This window comes from Phaeodactylum tricornutum, chromosome 2, assembly GCF_000150955.2.
Source record: "Phaeodactylum tricornutum CCAP 1055/1 chromosome 2, whole genome shotgun sequence".
Taxonomy (NCBI): domain Eukaryota; phylum Bacillariophyta; class Bacillariophyceae; order Surirellales; family Neidiaceae; genus Phaeodactylum; species Phaeodactylum tricornutum.
The window spans coordinates 453,678-471,463 of record NC_011670.1 but is presented as its reverse complement, the minus strand read 5'-3'; the positions used below and the strand labels follow the sequence as shown (position 1 = coordinate 471,463).

The window sequence follows — 17,786 nt, the reverse complement described above, 5'->3', positions numbered from 1 at the left end:
ATCTGAAAAATGAATAAACTGAAAACAACAATTGACTGCGTTGCGTAGGCTAACGTAAACGGATGTCAGATCGGGTCTTGTTTTACAGCTGGCTTCCCCACAGTATCGTTTCCCCTTTTTGGATCACGGCATGACAAATCATGACTGATAAAACAGCGCCCTTCGTAGAACGCTCTCTCTTTGGAGGAGCTATTGCATGCCGGTTCCCCAGTTCTTGGTTGGATGTCTCCGAGGTTCGTCAAGTTCCGGATCATCAAGAATGTTGGCACGATGTCAACGATGGGTGCATGCTAGTCGTTGAAATTCTTGAATACCAAAGCCACATTGCAGATGATCAGGCGCCAGGGCATTTTTTTCGTGATTTGGCGGAAGCGAACGGTTCTAGTCCAGAAAATACCCACTTTCAGCCGCAAAGGCAACCATTCCAGCTTGCGAATTTACCGGATACTGCAAGAATATGTTTTGGAATGGGATATCAAAAGGTAGCCTTAGGGAGAGACCATGACCCGAGAGGCGATAGTCGGGAACAAGAAATTAGGTGTATTCGTATTGACGTCGGCGCGATACGTCTTCCATCGGTTGGCTCGGATATATTGGTGACGCTCTCTGAGCCAATTTCTCCAAATCCCAACGAAGCCGACTTGTCTCAATCCAGCGCGATCTTTCCCGAGATCATTTCGAGTTTGCAGATTCGAGACTGGAGCTTGTTTGGATAGGCTTGTAGTGAGGTGCGTGCTTCACCGAGGCACTAATTTTCGTGATCTAATAACATTACTCCCTTCCCGCTATTGCAAGCTATTCGTTTGATGAGTGAATCATTTACCTTCTCCATTCCTCTTCAGGTGCGTATGGCATCCCATCAACAGATTCATCCACTGTAATCCAAGGATGGTCCTTGATTTCCATCAGAGACAATCTGTGTCTAGGATCTTCTCTCAGCATTTTTTGCAATAGATCTGCGACCAGAGGGCTAATTTCTCGGTCCCAACTTCGTAGCATACGTTCCAGACCGCCTCCAATGACCATCCGGTATCTTGGATCATCGTTGTTGGCATATTCCCAGGGCGGCAAACCGACAACCATAATGAACAAAATCACAGCCGACGCCCACAAATCAACAGCAAATCCATCGAACGCCTCATGCGATTTCAAGACCTCCGGAGAAATGTAGTTTGGTTTACCGCAGGGGACAAGCGGTTTAATCAGACGCCGGATTGTACCAGACGAAACATCGGTAACGTGATTACCACCGTCGTATGGAACCCGTAAACACATTCCCAGATCGATGATGATGGATGTTCGATACTTGTCGACCAAAATGTTTTCTAGCGACAAATCCCGATGGCAAACGCCCATCCTCTGCAAATGTGAGACACCCTTAACCCAAAAGATTTGTATACAATTGATCAGAGCCCAATCGTCACATATGGCATACCCCAATTACTCAAGAATACTCACCTCTAAAATTTGCTTAAACCAGTATCGTGCCATTGGTTCCGGAAACCTTCCAGCTTGTTGTACAAAAGAAAAAAGATCGCCCGAGGAACAGTAGGGCATGAACATTAACAAATATTCCTCATCTTGCAAAACGTCATATACTCCCATAACATTGTCGTGGACACCCTGCCTACTTATATGTTGCATGGCGTCAACTTCTTTCAACGGATCTTCAATATGACGAAGCTCTCGAATTTTCTGCCACGACATGATTTTTGCGGCCGCCTTTCCTTCCGTTACTTCCCAAGGGCATTTCGCGTCGTTACGGAAACGTAATATTGTGCATTCCTTCACCACCCCAAAAATGCACTTTTTCAGTTTGCGACCTACCCAATATGCTCTGTCCGGGGGCCGACCGTCCGGGTGTAATTCATATATGATATTGGACACCTCACGCGCCTCTTGTGATACAGGATTATACACTGCTGCATCCACCCGCATGGCTCGCCCTCGAGGGGATCGATCAAAATCGATAGGGGATGCAGCCTCCCCGCTCAGCTCTAAGTCAGTGTAGGAAGCTGAAGCATTCTCTAAGAAGCTCAGGTCAGCCAGACTGTCCATTCGGAAACCCAATGAAGTACCTGAGAAGCTGCTGCCCCCCGTCCTTTTTCTTCGGTAGCGAATAGAGAGTCTAGCAGCTGAATGCAAACGTTCCAGATGCTGAGCCTCGATATAATCAGGCGACACGTCTTCTGGCTGAGGGAAGTCACAGTCGATATGGATAAGGGCAGCAGATGCCTTACATTAGAGATTAGGTGGGTCTGTCTTTCCAGTTCCGTTTAACTTTCTCAACACAGCGAATTTTGTGGTTGGCGTTTCGACGCGAGGGTCCAAGTTTGTCCGAGGTCATCTAATTGGACATCCTTAGCCAATTCTACGTTATCATGGCCCAATCGCGAATTGGACCCAAAGGCCGTGCGAAAATCATTTCCCGACTGTCACGAACCAAAATATGCTTCCACAAGAGTGCAATATTATTCCAAATAGACGTGAATGCTCCTGATGAAGGCTTTCCATTTTCTATGAAAAATAATATCCGACTCATTGTCCTAAGGGTAAGCATAATGTCACAGTAAATTAGAAATTTGTCAGTTTTAACTGTAAATTGCCTATCGGATAGATGGATCACTCGTCTTTTCATTGATGTAAACGTGGCTTCCAATTAGAACAGCCAGAACAAAACTTGACCTCCGGGTTCTCTCGAAAGACACTTCGCGGTTGGTTGCAGTTCCGATCTTGCCGCGATCTTTTTGCCGTGGTTTACGTCAACAACATGAGACCTTGAAGGAAAATCTGCATTGATTCCTGAAAGCCCCGCATTGCGACTTTGATTCAATAGATGAGAAAGAGCCGGTGGTGGGCTTTCTATTTAGCATTCAAATAAACTTTCATTGAGAGACATCGGTGCTTCATTTGTGGATTATTTATGCTAAAAGTTGCCTGCGGCCCGAGCCGAATTGATCGAAAACTCATTTTGCAAAAGCATGTGTAGAAATCCAGCCGGATTGATTCTTGGACATTGTTGACATCGAAGAGTGATTAAAAGCTGGCAAACCTCGATAAATAGACGTACAGAGGGGTATCGGAACTGGTAAAAGAGATCCAATGTCCACAGAACAAGGCGAAAGGTCTTCCAGTCAAAAAGCGGCCTCATCAAAAAGCCAAAATCCCTCCGAAACCTTGGTTGCTATTAAACCTGAAAAAACAAGCTCCCAATCAGTCTCGTCGGATCCCGTCACCACTCCTTCGAAGCTGAAAGATGAAGTATTTCTAAAACCACATCCTGTCAAACGTGACCAGCCGTCGGACAGTACCACACCATCCACTCCAGAGGACCGCCCAAATCGTCCGCTCCAAGTTATCGCAGTCAGTGCTTCCAAGGGCCCCGCAGCCTTTTTCAATCTCGCCCGAAAGTTTCTCGTCACTGACGAGATGTGCGATCTGTCAGCGTTGGAAGGAGCTATTGTGACAGCAGTTGACGCGGCACATCTTTTGGAACGGTCGAAACTTGCCGCGATCGTCAGGTGAGAAAAACATACTGCTGCTTTTTACTGCATCCGTACGATGCAATTTTTAGATTCTGTCTTTGTGCGTCTGTCATCTCACATTTTCTTGATTTTACCCAGAGTACAAACGTCTTACGTAGCAGTGGAACCGAGGAGGAAAACAGTACCATCGCCACAGCTGCAACCAAACTCGCCCCCCGGCGAGGCTTCATTGTCACCCCTATCACCTTCTAATCCTAACGTAGCATCGTCAAGACATACAGCGCAGTCACCACCTATAACGCATCCAGTTTCCACGGAAGACTCACAGTCAGCAACAACTCGAGGGAGAAACACACCCGGAGGTCGGGAGCTTCGGAGAGCACGAATTGTCATAACTGTGAAACGAACAGAAAGGTACAAGCAATGGCTGGAGGAGAATCCGCTCCAAGCAATAATTGCTGGTGACGATGGAGACGACGACCAGAGAGATTCTCCAATTCCTACGGATTCGAGAGAATCTGGATTTTCCTCTTCTCACCAACAACAGAAGCAGCGATGAAACGCACCGTGCCATGTGTACCTGGCGATCTTCAAAATATTCACGCATTCCTACGACGCTCGTCGGAGACAGGTACCTTGACATTTCCATGTATCCTCAACCTTGCAGCGTTCGCCTCTTTGTTGGACAAACATCCGAAATTTTCCACGCTAGGATCGGCCAACCAACCAAAATTACTATTAACCAATAGACGTCTAAAACTGTATATCTTTGCGCAGTCTCGTGGGTTAGTACAGATGCTTGCAGCAAGTGTCAACCTTCATTGGAAGATGTCCATTTACTGTGGATTTTGCGTATCCCAATCTTATTTGTTCTGTGCAATCTCGGAACGTGCCATACCTGCAGCCGCCTGTGTCTCGATTGTCGTTGGCTTCGCTGCCGAGTTACATTACATATATGTTGGTCGATCGCACTGACGTACGGGCGCAATGAGTCAGTCATGTTTCACTGTCAACAGACAATTTCTTGACAATTTTTGCCTTGGAACAGTGAGTCAATACTAGTGACTCACTGCAAATCCTGACTTTGCGGAACACGGAACTTCGTATTGGTATACGGACGCCCATCCTTCGGGAGCCAAATGAATGAATTGCACGAACACCAAAATTGCATTCCCTTCGACGAGTTGCATTGCGATGTACTACTATGGCACTTTGACAATGAACCCCTAAAACATTGTTCAAGACGCTTGCAAGAGCCATAAAGGACAGTTCGACAGAGGGGAAGGAAGGCCATCGCCCACGGAAAGGTTAACTAATATGCTTCCTTCACCGGAACAAACCTGGTCGCATGGTACTGTATCGAGGGATCGCTTGGAGACGGCGTTGTCACATCCAGATATTACAGCCATTGAAATCGACATCCTTATGGGCTATGACACAACCCAACCACAGGAATCTCGTCCTTACCAAGCAATGGCTTGCCATCCTCCCCAAAAGGAGAGTGACCTTTCTGTAGCTGTCTTCTGGGATCGCGTTTTGTGCAAGCAGCACGGCTCTCCGCTTCGCCACGTCAAACTCGATTTCAAGGACTTGGATTCTGTACGGCCAACACTAGCGTCTCTTCGAGACCATCTTTCACAAAGAACAAGCCGCGCTTTCCGAACCTCAGCGACAACCATATTTTTAAATGCGGATATTTTCCCTGGTCCCGGTTTCCGGGGCAAGAATGCGCATCTACACGCAAAGTCTTTTCTGGAGCTCTGCGCACAAGAAGTATGTAGTTTGACGAACCCTATGGCTTTTTCATTTGGTTTTAAAGTCGACTACAGAATTCTCGAGCCGTACAGCACTATTGATAGCGATGCACTGGCAACGTTAACTCGATCGCTGAGCTCCACCCTTCCTCAACTTGGTTAGTGATATTTGCTTTCCAAGTCAGCGAGACCTGTCACAGCTCACGTTCTTTTCAACTTTGCTATTGCGCACAGGCCTTGTCTTGGCCCTGAATGCCAGGTTACTCGCTCTGGATTGTACGCCTTTTGATGAATTCTTGGCCGAATTTCCCGAAGCACAAATACTGGTATGGACTGGAACGGGTGAGCCGCCCATTCCGCCCGAATCTATAGCATTGATTAAGTCCCATTTTCAATCAACGGAAACCATTTCTCGTGTCGGATTCGACTGTGCTGTACTGGAAAATGCATGACTTGCAGTAGGACATGAGTACAATCGACCATCGAAAAGGCATGTTTCCCAAAAAAGAGCGCTGGATGAAATTAACAGAGCGCATCTTGAAGGGCAAACAAAGAATCGACAAAGATGAAAAACACTTCTACGTTTGCCGCACCGACAAAGAAGATATAAAGACAGTCCTACGTTCGCCGTAGACTTCGGACTATTGACAGAGCTTAAGAAGACGAGCTGTTTCATTGAACAACAATGCATGGCGTGCACGCCCGAATTCATTGGCCATCTTTAAAGTTTCCATAACGTCTTGTTCCAAAATCTGTCGAAGAGCACTTTCGGACGAAGTCATTACACTGAACAGCGATCTGCTGGCGGCGCTCGCTGAACAAGGTGAAACTTTAGCAAGTTTTAACTCATCCAACAGAGTGGGAATAAGAAACTCATGAAACCATTTTTGATCCTTGATTGCCGTCGCAAGATGACCACTTTTTGAACACATAGACAAAGTGTTTGCAAACGTGACATGAGCCAATTGCCTCAACTGATGGGAATGGTGTCGAGAAACTTCATCACGATCAAACACATCGCGCTCCGTCAAGGCGCGCACTTCCTCTCTAATTTCACTCTGTTCGTCTCCTAAAATCACGCATTTTGAGACTCGTAGAGCAGCAGCACCAGAGCTCCTGATTGGATCAGTCAAACAGCATAAATTTTCCATAGCAAGAACGTTCTGGTCAAATCGATCCGATTTCAGCAAAGACGCGATCCTCCCCAAATCGGCGATGCAGTCGTCCACCAACACTTCCTGCTTAGCAAGAACAGACTGAAGACATTTCATCTGACGCACTGATTTGGCCACCGCGGGAATTTTTTTATTTGGAGTAGAAGCATGATGGCCTACTTTTCCTTCCGCTGCATCCAGAATGGCTCTACAACTCACCATAAAACTAGAGACAGGGCCACACCTCCTTTGAACTTCCACAATAACTGGGTCGGCGTTTTCGCCGCCGGCATATAGTCGAATTCGGAAACTGACATAATCTTGAGTCTTGCACTTCGCCTTTGCCTTTTGGCAATCAAATTCAGCTTCGATGGAGTGAGAGCGGAGAGACTCAGAGATCCGAGCTGCAACAACGGATGCCTGAACACCAGATATGTAACGGTGGGTCCTTTCCAGTGGAAAATCCTCTGGCAACATATCAAGGACTTCGCCTTTCACGTCCCAAGCTGAAGAAGCCGTCAAACCGCTCCATTCTTGCTTCACTTCGAAAGAAGCCCGGCCTGTGGCGGGGTCGGCGGTCCGCCCAATGGGAGGACGTAGCAGTCCCGTCGCATTAGGCTTTGAAACACCTAGAAACGGCCCCGGCACCGTCAGCGTAGGACCGCCCAAAAGCGCTACCGCACTGTTTCCAAAATTAACAGTGAGGGTCGTGGAACGACATCGCAAAAGAAAAAAGTTACGAGAGGGCGGAAATATCCAAAACGGGAATTCGAATGAACAGTTAAATGGTCATACAAAAAGACATTGGAACAGCAAGGAAGCAATTTATATATAGTAAAGAGAAGAAAGGTCAGAAAACCACTTAAGCAAAGAGGAATACAATAGAAATTTTGCATAGAAAGACGTCACGAGACGAGTACCAGTTCCCTGACCTGGAACATCGAGGATCATTCAAACCGGCATCATCAGCTATAGCAATCTGTGATGTCGAACCACGTGAACGAGCTTCACCATGGGATAATTTCGATCACTTCAGCTGCTTGTCGTGGTTTCAATTTGCAAAAACGAAAGAGAAGACGACGACAGAGACAGTGGAATTTCAACGTACCGCATAGCAGGCTGCTCCAAACCGACTTCCGCTTCACTGCGCATATGGAAAGCTTGTATCGTTGTGGCTGAAGCTTTCGACCCATTTTGACGCTCGGCCTTGTCGAGGTTTGACTTGTTGCTCATCGTTTGACTGGGATACGGTTATACCTGCTCATAGAGTGCTCGTTACGGTTGCCTATCCGATCCTCTCGGGAAGATCTTCTATCTTCTTCTCGATGTTACTGCGTTTGCGAGAATGGGCAGAGTATAGGACGGGTATTGACTGACTCACAGAGAGAATGAACAAAGAACGAACACCTGCTTTCTCACTCTCAATGATGGCGTTGCAAACAGCCACGTAAAAGTCTACGTCGATCGGATAGTACATGTCCAACATAAGCTGGAATTTGCGGCCAGAAGTGATTTTTATTAAACGGTATGTCTTAATTTCGAAGTACTTATTGAGAATGGCGTCCCGATACCATTTGCGGGATTCTTTATTGCTCCCGAAATTAAAATGCCCGAAATCCATATGCTTCCTAGAATTCTCTACAAGACAGGGTGGTATCCCGCAAGTTAAGAGACAGTCTTACCTCGAAATATGCTTGCTGTTAGTCCAGAAGCGTCCAGAAAAGAATCTTTTATGTTAGTTAAGGTCCATGAATTTCGATTTCTGATCGTGGTAAATCTGCAATTGCTACAATATCCTTTACTTTTTTATAGTGCTGGCAAAATGTATCTTATTGGCTCGTCAGCGGGATGACCAGCACTTGATAGGAAATCGAGTTCATTACTTGCATTACTTTAGTTAGTTCGTGGTGACGATTTCCTGTTCCGAAACGTGCTACATACTTCTATAGCCTCTTCAAAAGGATCGCATTTTTGCTGCACACAAACTTTCTTACATTGATTGTCAAGGCACAATTGGAAAAATATGCGGAAGATCTCAGAATAGACTACGACAGCTAGAATTATGCGGATCCTAGAGGTCCGGTCGCTCTAGATATCGGTAACTATATAAAAACGGCCTTTCGCTTAATCTCAGTGCTCTCGAATAACTCAGGGGCCATTTCGAGAAGATCGTGAATTCGTTCTAGTTCGAGCTCAGCGTGCTCGGACGACACCTTGTTCCCGTGATCTCGACCAATTGTGCCAATAAGAATGCTTCGCCAGCCAATTTCCCGAGCTGTTCTAAGATTGGTCAAACTATCGTCTAGAAATAGACAACGCTCTGGATCCGAGACTCCTGCAATTTTCATTGCGATCTCGAATGAGTGGCGACTGTGCTTAGTTTCCAGCCCGCATACTTTGCAGTCGATAATATCGAGAAAAAAATCCTCAATTCCCAATGCAGCAATACAACGTCTTGCATGATCACTCACACTCGCTGTGAAAATGTACTTCGGAATTGAAGGATCCAAAGCACTCATAATCTCTCGGAGAGCATCATCTCTTGGAATAAGCTCTGCTATTGGAAGGTCGTGAACACTTTGCAGAAAGCTGTCAATAGCCTCATCTGTTTTTTCCAAGTAACCCTCCGCTAAGAGCCCGCGTAAGGCTGTTCCATATTGTAAGTACAACTCATAGGCTTGTCCAGGACGCAACCCATGGTTGACGCACCATTCATCAATCTTGGCTGTGAGCAACTTAGCAGTTTTCCATCCGTCGAAGTACAGGCAATCGTCGCAATCAAAGAAAATAGCAAGTGGCTTCGGGCGAAGCCCATACATATCCAAATCACCTGAGGAATAACCCTTCAGTAGCTTTCGTTTAACTTGTAAATCCAGGAGTCGCTGGAAGTACAACTTCATCGCGTAGCAGGCATCCGGCATAAATTCGTCTGGAGAAGAATGTATTTGATCCCTTAACGTTTGCAGGCTCATCCGGTAGACTTCTTCGACTTCGGTATCTTGACATTTCAGATCGCGCATGGCTCCCCGATACGTGCATTCGTAGAAATCACCCCAGACGGCAACGTGGTCGTCTTCGTAGGGAAATGTAAAGAGGCGACGCAGCGGACCCAAAGAAATATCAATCCCCATTTCTTCTTGCATTTCCCTTATTGCATTCTCACTATACGTCTCACCATATCCCACTACTCCACCAGGCACCGGATCCAGTTTTCCGGGACAGTAGTCTTTCAATATAGATCGTTTCTGGACAAGTACGTACACATCAGAATCGTGTGTTCCGTGTTGTTCAACATGCATTGGCTCATGCTTGACGAGCACATACGTTGCTCGGTGCCATAGTTTGCGCAAACGCATGTCAGCCCGTATTCCTCCTCCGGGTATAGGTACATTGTCCTTCGTCACGAGACAAACTCGTTCACTAGCATTCAAGGACGTGCCAGCTCTAAGCGCTTGACGCAAGGAGGAAGAATCCTTTGCAGAATTCACAGCTGACGATGTTCCTCGTTGAATGTACCAGTAGATTAGAGTGGAGGTGGAAAAAATCAAGGCGTCCATATTCCTCAGTTCAATACGCGTTCGTTAGAGTTCCGCGAGACAAGATCAATGCAACGAGAACATGCGGAAATGCAGTCTCATTGATTGTAAACGTACTTTGTTGGCCTGTGGATGTACTCTATTGGGCTTTGAATGCGAAACATACCTGTACATATTTGGCGGGTTGAAATTTTGACGGGTGACGCAGAACGTTGCTGAGACAACGGCCCTAACCCTATATGTAACTTTGCAGTCCCTCGTGCCTTCACGGTTACAGTTAACGAATAGACCCGAACATCCCCACTACGTTACCTAATAGGGAATGAAATGGTGTACACAAAATTCCAGAATTGATTTCCTTTGCATCCTCGACCCAAACATCACGTTGCATTTCCGCCTTTGATTATTGTTAAGATCTTTCGCGGCATGATTGATGTTGACATGAATCACAGCGCAAGTAAAGATGACCTTGATGTGGAAGGAACCGATCGTCCATCTGTTCTTCACGTTTCGGCGTCGCCAGAGTCCTATCGACTACTCGTAGATGGAACCAACGCGGCAAATACTGATTCGAAGATCGGTATCACACTTATTGCTAAGTTTGCCAAGGACAGAATTGTGCTTGATGATCTTACATCCGATACCACTATCTTTGAAGTAAAGCTCATGTTGCAAGAAAAAACTCGGATTCTACCGAAACGCCAAAAGCTCGTTGGTCTCGTAGCACAGCAAGGCGGAGCAAAAAGCGTCGTCGACGCCTTGCCCCTTTCCTCACTCAAAGTAAAAGGCAAGTCTACGGGTAACAATGGAGAAATTATCCACCATTTTATTCTCATGGGTACCCCGGAGGAAGATATTTTTGTTGATCCTCGGGATCATCCCGACTTGCCTGATGTGATGGACGACTTTGATCTGGACCTAGATCCTCAGCAACATATCAATCAGGATTTGTTACTAAAGTTCACAGAAAAGACTGCAATCCATATTATGCATCCTCCTCGTGAAGGGAAACCACTCTTGGTTTTGGATTTGGATCATACCCTACTCGATTTCAGTAGCAAGACACTACAAAGGGACGGATCGACTTTACCTGGACAAGGGCTCGCTGCGGCTATGAAACGACCATTCATGGATGACTTTCTTGCCATCTGCTATCAGCATTATGATCTGGTAGTTTGGAGTCAAACATCTTGGCGATGGCTGGAAACCAAACTTACCGAACTTGGCATGCTGACTCAGCCGAGGTACCGTTTCTGCTTTGTACTGGACAAGACAAGTATGTTCCAAATAACTAGCAAAAGAAGAGACGGCGCGAGCGTTCAGCACCACGTGAAACCGCTCCACATTATTTGGCGAAAGTTTCCGTGTTGGGATGTTCACAATACTGTGCATGTTGATGATTTATCCCGCAACTTTGCGCTTAATCCGGACGCTGGCCTGAAAATCAAGGCCTACTATCGAAAGAAAGCACCGGGTAGGCGTGATGCCGCGCTGCAAGGGTTAGCCTTATATTTAGAAAAGCTAGTTGCATCGGGATGGAAGTTTCAAGATGTTGATTTTGGTGAATGGATGGACGTTGCTGCAGGTGCCAAGCCCCTACGAAAAAAAACGGATAGATCTTGATTTGATTCCAAAGGACGTCAGGCCCAGATATGGCAATACGGCACGCCCGAATAGAACTAGCAAAATCTTATCTAGCTAGCAATAAAAGTTCTGTTTAATATGCACAGAGGGGAGGAATCGCAAAATTTCGATTCAAAGTTACCCTCCACACACGCAATCATTCGGAAATGGTCAGTTGTACCAATTTGCTTTGAGAAAGTGACCAGCCACAACGCAGCCTTCTTGGTATATTGACCAGTTGATCTATGCGGTTTAAGCTGCATGCCTCGCCTTGCATCGACTGGAGGGGGGTAGTCATCAACCTCTCCGTCATTTCGGCGCACGTAAAGCAAGACAAGCGTCGGGTGAAAGTCGTTTGCTTGCAGTCTGTGGGCACTACCTTATGATGTTGCTAGAAGTTACGATCGCCTACATCTCCTCGCTTGTTGCCGCTTCCTCTAGGATTTTCGTCTTTCCAATTGTCCCAATTGCGATCTAGTGCTGCACTTGCCTCCACCAATTCCATATCGTCTTCGAGACCATCCTTGACGAGCTGGTCAAAACGGCGCGGTGCGCGAGCATTTAAAATTTGGGCTTCAGTCTGCTTGACGTCGCGCTCCATAGCTTGTTCGACTTCCATTTCTGCCAGTTCTTCCAGAGACATAGTTGGTTGGTTCCATCCTGGACGGAACACTTGCGACTTTATGTCTTCTTTTCTGATCTGCAATTGTCCACTGTTGTCTTTGGTGATGTGTGTGACCTTCAACGGATAGGATGACGGAGGCGGACGATGCTGCTGCTCGCGTGGATCCTGCGAGGCACGGGGATCGATACCCCGGTGCCGATCTTGGGCCGCTTGATCTTCTTGAGAGGCAAGCATGCGTCGCAGCATGGGAAGCTCACGCAAAGTGTTGGCCCATTCATCAATGGCTTCAGAGATACAGATGCGAATTGTGTGTAGTGCGACCGTTCGTTCCAATGATTCCTCATCGTAACCGACCAATTCCTCCGTTTCCGCAACACCCAATCGGGTTCTTCTTTTCTTCAGTGCCAAAAGTCGTGCTTTCTCGCCCTGCGCTTCTTGCTTGGCTTTGAAACGAGCAATTTTCGTATCCCGATCAAACGGCATAGTCATCAAAAGAGCTTCTTTCTCTCCTCCCGTCGAGGCTGACAACTCGGTCAAGGTTTCCAAATCTCGCTGGTCGCGGGCTTCCAAGAACTCGAGTTGTTGTAAGCTCTGTAGAAACGAGTCCCACAGATCGCAAGCGCGGTGTAAATTTCGGAGTCGGCTTGTTAAGCTCCATTCCGGTACCGACATCTTTGGAGAAGATGGATTGCTCGTACCGGGTATTGAGGTTAGAGCAACCGCCAAGTAGTGCTCCAAGCAGAGAAAAGGTAAACTTTTCGTAGCAATGTCGTCCAAGTTTTCGTTGCGGGAGAAAAGTCCAATCTGAGCGATCCTGAGCTGTAGGTCTTCCAGAATGGATTTGGCTTGATCCGGAGCGGTCTCCAACAGGGAAACCGACCGATCCAAGTCTTCCGACATTGTTGTGGCCGCATCATTTTCTTTGGTTACTTCTTCGCTCATGACTGATTCCGTGAGATCAGATGGTGGGTGGAGCTGGACACCGAGAATCGCGATCTACTCTTTTGTTTCTACGGAAACATGAAGATCGATTGATGTATCCTGACAGAGAAAGCGCATAATAAAATCACTCTGAATTCTTGATGTTAGGTTACATTAGTGAACGACGACTTTATGGCAGACGTCCAGACCTCGCAACGCTGTCCAGACCAGACCCAACCATTTTCGCTTCTTTTCGAATAGCTCTTCCATGTTGCGTTACGACGAAGCGGACAAAAGTACCAAACAATCCTTTCTGCTTTGGGAATCAATACTTCAAGCGTCTGCCTCTTTGCAAGCCCGTCCGATCATTTTTGCGTTTTGAAAAATTATCGTTGGATCTGAAAGTAGATGGGCTCTGTATCGAAAAAGAGAAATGCGAGCATGCGCATGTTTGATGTGCTCCATAAGCTAGATTCGCAGGACAAGCAAGCCAACCGAGGGCGTCGAACAGCCGCAACCGACAGGCAGCGGAGCTTGGCGGCACAGTCACAGACACGTGTCTATCACAAGTGCTTGGAAAGTCGTATATTATTGCAGCGGCCACTGCAAGCCGATATTCCGGAAAATGCAGTGGAGAGGCAGTCGGCGGTGGAAGTCTGCAACGCACTTTTGGTGCAATTGATTCATGCCCGACGCCAACTTGCACCAGACAAGTTTGCACGGGATACCTCGAATCTCGCAGATATTGAGACAAAAGTCAGTGCCGCTGATCCTACAGAATTCCACAACTCGTTGCAATTAGAACACGAAGTGCTCGAAAACGAATGGGAGACTGTGTTCAATCGGCGTCACAAAGATGTTCGTTTGCAGAACGGACAGGCAGCAGAGAAATCATTTCGTGTTGTAGATGCTTCCTTTTGGCAGCAGGTTGTCTCGACGACGCAGTACGAAGAATCGAAAGACAAGGAGTTTGACGATTCCAAAGTCTATCAACATCTACTGAAGGACTTTTGTACGTCATCTACCGCTAATATATCCGGAAGTACTGCTCCGTTGAAAGCAAAGAGGTCGTCCAAGAGCACCAGAAAGCAAGTAGATCGCAGGGCTAGCAAGGGACGCAAAGTTCGCTACACTGCCATCCCCAAGCTTGTCAATTTTACCTTTCCCTTGTCGCGACCCGATACGGGTAGTTTGGACCAAGACGCCTGGTTTCAAAGTCTCCTTGGAGGCGTGGCACACCGAACCTAGAATGTACATAAGGACGTCGAGAAGATGACGAGTACGAATTGATACGGATAGTCTCAAACGAATTGGCAAAGCAGAAAACTTGAAATTGTATTATTCTGATCCTGTCGTGGGTTGTGCAGCTTTCATAGAGAGACGTACAATTGGACTTCCATTAGATCCGGTCCTAGCAAAATTGTATGACCATGCCTATTCTCAATAGATTAACATAAACGTAACAGTAAATGGTTAGATCGTCGTACTACTTCGAGAGACCAGTTCGGACATGGTTGTGGGAAGCACGATAAACTAATGTAACTTCCTTGCGAAACTGTTTCACAGTCAAAATGCGCCTTGCCTAAATTTACGAGACGAAAACCGTCTCGTTCGCCCAACACTTTGTAATTATGAACCCAACAAGCCGATAGCAAGGTTTTGTGCTATTCTTGGGAACTATACTGACAGAGCGTTAGCCCCAACGAGTGTTCAAAAGGGCTTGCGATGCCATCGTCTGCTTCTCCGTACAAACGCGGTTTGACTTTTCAACCGAAACATCAGTTAGAGTACGGCCTGCGCATCACGGCGCGGTCCGGTCCGGAGGGCAAGGCCAGTACCGTCCATTGCAAATTCTGTCACTTTTTCGAGCGCGAGCAAGTCGCTGGTAAAAAGCGTCGCACCATCGAGCATGAGAAAGTTTTCGTAACGGGGTGTTTCATCCCGTTCCAGTACCGACAACATCTATTGACCCAGCATCTGACCCGCTGGGAAGCGTACAAGACATTATCGATCAGCGAAAAGAAGGTGTACTTTTGTGCTGATGATCCGGACGTTGTTGACTACGAGGACGAGATGCCAGAAGAAGAAAGAGCGGTAACTTACAACGATTTATATCCGGCCTTGCCGAACGTGGGGATGGCGGGGACGGAAAACGCGACAGCCAATCCCGGCGATGATGCATTGCTTCAGGCTTCGATTGCGGACGAAAAGAAGCGCAAGCGTTTGTTTGAAGTGGGCGCCCTTTCCGTAGATCATTACGCCCGCGCCAGGGTCTACCGTCGGCAAATCGAAGACGAGCGCTTTCGTGGAGGACATTCCGCTCCGCCTTGGGCGGTGGCAATGCAAAATCAGTTGATCGGATTGACAAAAAAGTTGGGAAAACGCCTGGATGCTATGGAGGAACGTTTAGAAGTAATCGAAGACGCGTTGCAACAAACAAATGACGATTGATTTACTTTTCTCGAATCTACGGTTGGGCTATAATGGGCCGGAAGGCACGAGGGTTTCTGATCAGGGTAACCTAGGAATGCCTGGAACATAACGACCGTTTGGAAGAGAAAACATGGCTTGCTGTGGTTGAGGAGAACCTCTCTAGGCCCAAACTGACTGTAAGTAGAATATGACCTGATATATCACGCTTTCTCGGATCCTACTAGTCTTGAGTTATGTTAGTCTGTTCTTGTCCGTTTTCGAATGTTCCCTTCCCGACCTCGTACGAGAAGTTACAAAAAAAGTCCAGAAGTTGTGTCATTGTGATACAGCCTCACCAACCCCAAAGGTAGAAATCCTATTCTGGCTCCGTTTTCATGTCCGAGAGCTTAATCTAGTTCCCGGCAAGGTCCTGGAAGTCGGGAGCTCGTATCTCGTAAGGCTGTCTCATTCCCAAACGACGGGGGGCATGCAAACCAGCGCCGCTACCGCGCCACTCCTCGCTGTTGATATGGCCAACGCTGTGTATTGGATTCTACTCGCTTGTGAGCAGTAGCGGTCACCACCCACTCACAGTCAACTCGAGCGCCTTCCTTCCAACACACGAGTCGGGTATTCTTTTGTGTTGTGTGAGCAGTGCACGGGTTTCTGTCTCGTTGGCTCCAGACGTACACGTCTCTTCGCCAAGTACGACGACGTTTCACAATCAGTCGCCGACGAGTCATCCAAGTCTTGTTGCGTCCGCAACCTGCACGCCGCATCAAATCCGCTGTTGCTGCCAATACTAACTTAGCCCGTGTCGATACTTGCGTCATGAGTCGTGCCCGGTAGGTAACAAACAAACCTGTGTTGACATTATGTGTGGATAGCGCTCGGGATACAGACTGACGGAGTCTCCAATCACACGCCTTCCACCTTTTCGTACCTCCCCTATACGTGTCGCTCACCTTTCCGGAACTGTGCTATTGTCCTTTCTACCTCGCTTCCATTTGTTGCATTGTAGAGTTTACGCCGATGTGAACGTTCACCGGCCCCGGGATTATTGGGATTACGAAGCACTCACGGTAAATTGGGGCGATCAGGAGGAATACGAAGTCATTCGCAAAATTGGCCGCGGCAAGTACTCGGAAGTCTTCGAGGGCATGAACGTCGTCAACAACACTAAATGCGTCGTCAAGATACTCAAGCCCGTCAAGAAAAAGAAGATCAAGCGGGAGATCAAGATCCTCCAGAACATGTGCGGAGGCACCAACATCATTCAGCTCCTCGATGTTGTGCGGGATCCGCAATCCAAGACACCGTCGCTCATTTTCGAACACGTCAACAATACCGATTTTAAAATATTGTACCCCACCCTCTCGGACTACGATATTCGCTTTTATATCTACGAACTCTTGAAAGCGCTGGACTACTGTCATTCCAACGGCGTTATGCATCGGGATGTGAAACCGCACAACGTCATGATTGACCACGAGCGTCGGCAGTTGCGGCTGATTGATTGGGGATTGGCTGAGTTCTACCATCCCGGACGCGAGTACAACGTCCGGGTAGCCTCCCGGTATTTCAAAGGGCCGGAACTTCTCGTCGACTTGCAAGAATACGATTATTCTCTCGATATGTGGAGCTTGGGATGCATGTTTGCTGGAATGATCTTTCGCAAGGAACCCTTCTTTCACGGACACGACAATTACGATCAGTTAGTCAAAATTGGCAAGGTTCTTGGTACAGAAGAACTCTTTCATTACCTTGATACTTACGATCTCGAGTTAGATCCCCATTTTGACGGAATTCTCGGACGTCATTCCAAAAAACCTTGGCAGAAGTTTGTCACACCAGAAAACCAACACTTGGTCAGCGACGAAGCCATTGATTTTGTCTCGAAATTGCTGCGGTACGATCATCAGGAACGGTTGTCGGCCCAAGAAGCTATGACGCACGCTTACTTTGCGCCCGTTCGTGAAGCTGCTGTACGTGAAAACGCACGGGGAGCGGGTACCGCGGGATTTCAAGTCTAGGGGTATCCCACGACGATGAGAAACAAAGTAACAGACACACACACATCTCCCTCTTTTGATCCAACAATGTCTAATCGAATTGACATTCCTATATCCCGAGTACGTAGCTTTTTGCTAGATTATTGTATGTGCCCGTAGATGGTTTTGGATGGGTACGTGCGCATTGTTCTCATTGCGAGCATTGTAATTAATTTAATGGAACTGCATTTCAGAGATGCGAGTGGCCACGACAAGTCAATCGTC

General features: G+C 47.2%; 11 protein-coding genes across 11 annotated transcripts; 6 read left to right on the top strand and 5 right to left on the bottom strand.

Annotated features, from left to right (window-relative positions):
• Positions 1 to 219: 219 nt before the first annotated feature.
• On the bottom strand, positions 220 to 1,644 carry PHATRDRAFT_18128 (predicted protein; the record flags this gene model as incomplete). The annotated part of the gene is made up of 2 exons (XM_002177589.1): positions 220 to 1,377; positions 1,459 to 1,644. The coding sequence occupies 2 exons, from the start codon at positions 1,642 to 1,644 to the stop codon at positions 820 to 822; spliced, it is 744 nt and encodes a 247-aa protein (XP_002177625.1). The 3' UTR covers positions 220 to 819.
• Positions 1,645 to 2,565: 921 nt separating this feature from the next.
• PHATRDRAFT_43443 (predicted protein) lies at positions 2,566 to 4,320 on the top strand. The gene is made up of 2 exons (XM_002177905.1): positions 2,566 to 3,521; positions 3,644 to 4,320. The coding sequence occupies exons 1-2, from the start codon at positions 3,103 to 3,105 to the stop codon at positions 3,735 to 3,737; spliced, it is 513 nt and encodes a 170-aa protein (XP_002177941.1). The 5' UTR covers positions 2,566 to 3,102; the 3' UTR covers positions 3,738 to 4,320.
• A 317-nt stretch (positions 4,321 to 4,637) lies between these two features.
• On the top strand, positions 4,638 to 5,402 carry PHATRDRAFT_43442 (predicted protein; the record flags this gene model as incomplete). The annotated part of the gene is made up of 1 exon (XM_002177904.1): positions 4,638 to 5,402. The coding sequence occupies exon 1, from the start codon at positions 4,803 to 4,805 to the stop codon at positions 5,400 to 5,402; it is 600 nt and encodes a 199-aa protein (XP_002177940.1). The 5' UTR covers positions 4,638 to 4,802.
• A 209-nt stretch (positions 5,403 to 5,611) lies between these two features.
• On the bottom strand, positions 5,612 to 7,771 carry PHATRDRAFT_43441 (predicted protein). Its single transcript, XM_002177588.1, has 2 exons — positions 7,502 to 7,771; positions 5,612 to 7,075 (listed from the first exon to the last, which is right to left on the bottom strand). Exons 1-2 carry the CDS (start codon positions 7,624 to 7,626, stop codon positions 5,881 to 5,883), a joined length of 1,320 nt encoding a protein of 439 aa, XP_002177624.1. The 5' UTR covers positions 7,627 to 7,771; the 3' UTR covers positions 5,612 to 5,880.
• Positions 7,772 to 8,648: 877 nt separating this feature from the next.
• PHATRDRAFT_9879 (predicted protein) lies at positions 8,649 to 9,212 on the bottom strand (the record flags this gene model as incomplete). The annotated part of the gene is made up of 1 exon (XM_002177587.1): positions 8,649 to 9,212. A coding segment is annotated over one exon (564 nt), but the record flags the coding sequence as incomplete, so codon positions are not given.
• Positions 9,213 to 9,272: 60 nt separating this feature from the next.
• Positions 9,273 to 9,824, bottom strand: PHATRDRAFT_7007 (predicted protein; the record flags this gene model as incomplete). The annotated part of the gene is made up of 1 exon (XM_002177586.1): positions 9,273 to 9,824. A coding segment is annotated over one exon (552 nt), but the record flags the coding sequence as incomplete, so codon positions are not given.
• Positions 9,825 to 10,279: 455 nt separating this feature from the next.
• PHATRDRAFT_43439 (predicted protein) lies at positions 10,280 to 11,648 on the top strand. Its single transcript, XM_002177903.1, has one exon. It carries the CDS (start codon positions 10,356 to 10,358, stop codon positions 11,550 to 11,552), a length of 1,197 nt encoding a protein of 398 aa, XP_002177939.1. The 5' UTR covers positions 10,280 to 10,355; the 3' UTR covers positions 11,553 to 11,648.
• A 295-nt stretch (positions 11,649 to 11,943) lies between these two features.
• On the bottom strand, positions 11,944 to 13,173 carry PHATRDRAFT_43438 (predicted protein; the record flags this gene model as incomplete). The annotated part of the gene is made up of 1 exon (XM_002177585.1): positions 11,944 to 13,173. The coding sequence occupies exon 1, from the start codon at positions 13,117 to 13,119 to the stop codon at positions 11,944 to 11,946; it is 1,176 nt and encodes a 391-aa protein (XP_002177621.1). The 5' UTR covers positions 13,120 to 13,173.
• A 366-nt stretch (positions 13,174 to 13,539) lies between these two features.
• Positions 13,540 to 14,346, top strand: PHATRDRAFT_32646 (predicted protein; the record flags this gene model as incomplete). The annotated part of the gene is made up of 1 exon (XM_002177902.1): positions 13,540 to 14,346. The coding sequence occupies one exon, from the start codon at positions 13,540 to 13,542 to the stop codon at positions 14,344 to 14,346; it is 807 nt and encodes a 268-aa protein (XP_002177938.1).
• A 477-nt stretch (positions 14,347 to 14,823) lies between these two features.
• Positions 14,824 to 15,549, top strand: PHATRDRAFT_32645 (predicted protein; the record flags this gene model as incomplete). Its single annotated transcript, XM_002177901.1, has 1 exon — positions 14,824 to 15,549. The coding sequence occupies one exon, from the start codon at positions 14,824 to 14,826 to the stop codon at positions 15,547 to 15,549; it is 726 nt and encodes a 241-aa protein (XP_002177937.1).
• A 544-nt stretch (positions 15,550 to 16,093) lies between these two features.
• CK2_1 (predicted protein) lies at positions 16,094 to 17,755 on the top strand. The gene is made up of 2 exons (XM_002177900.1): positions 16,094 to 16,355; positions 16,532 to 17,755. The coding sequence occupies exons 1-2, from the start codon at positions 16,342 to 16,344 to the stop codon at positions 17,541 to 17,543; spliced, it is 1,026 nt and encodes a 341-aa protein (XP_002177936.1). The 5' UTR covers positions 16,094 to 16,341; the 3' UTR covers positions 17,544 to 17,755.
• The last annotated feature ends 31 nt before the right edge of the window (positions 17,756 to 17,786 follow it).

What these genes read in the sequence shown, in the direction of transcription:
- PHATRDRAFT_43443 (XM_002177905.1), top strand. Translation starts at nt 3,103, where the DNA reads ATGTCCACAGAACAAGGCGAAAGGTCTTCCAGTCAAAAAGCGGCCTCA. An exon ending in AAACTTGCCGCGATCGTCAG is followed by an intron (nt 3,522 to 3,643) that starts GTGAGAAAAACA and finishes CGTCTTACGTAG; the next exon opens with CAGTGGAACCGAGGAGGAAA.
- PHATRDRAFT_43439 (XM_002177903.1), top strand. Translation starts at nt 10,356, where the DNA reads ATGATTGATGTTGACATGAATCACAGCGCAAGTAAAGATGACCTTGAT.
- PHATRDRAFT_43441 (XM_002177588.1), bottom strand. Translation starts at nt 7,626, where the DNA reads ATGAGCAACAAGTCAAACCTCGACAAGGCCGAGCGTCAAAATGGGTCG. An exon ending in TTGGAGCAGCCTGCTATGCG is followed by an intron (nt 7,076 to 7,501) that starts GTACGTTGAAAT and finishes TTTTGGAAACAG; the next exon opens with TGCGGTAGCGCTTTTGGGCG.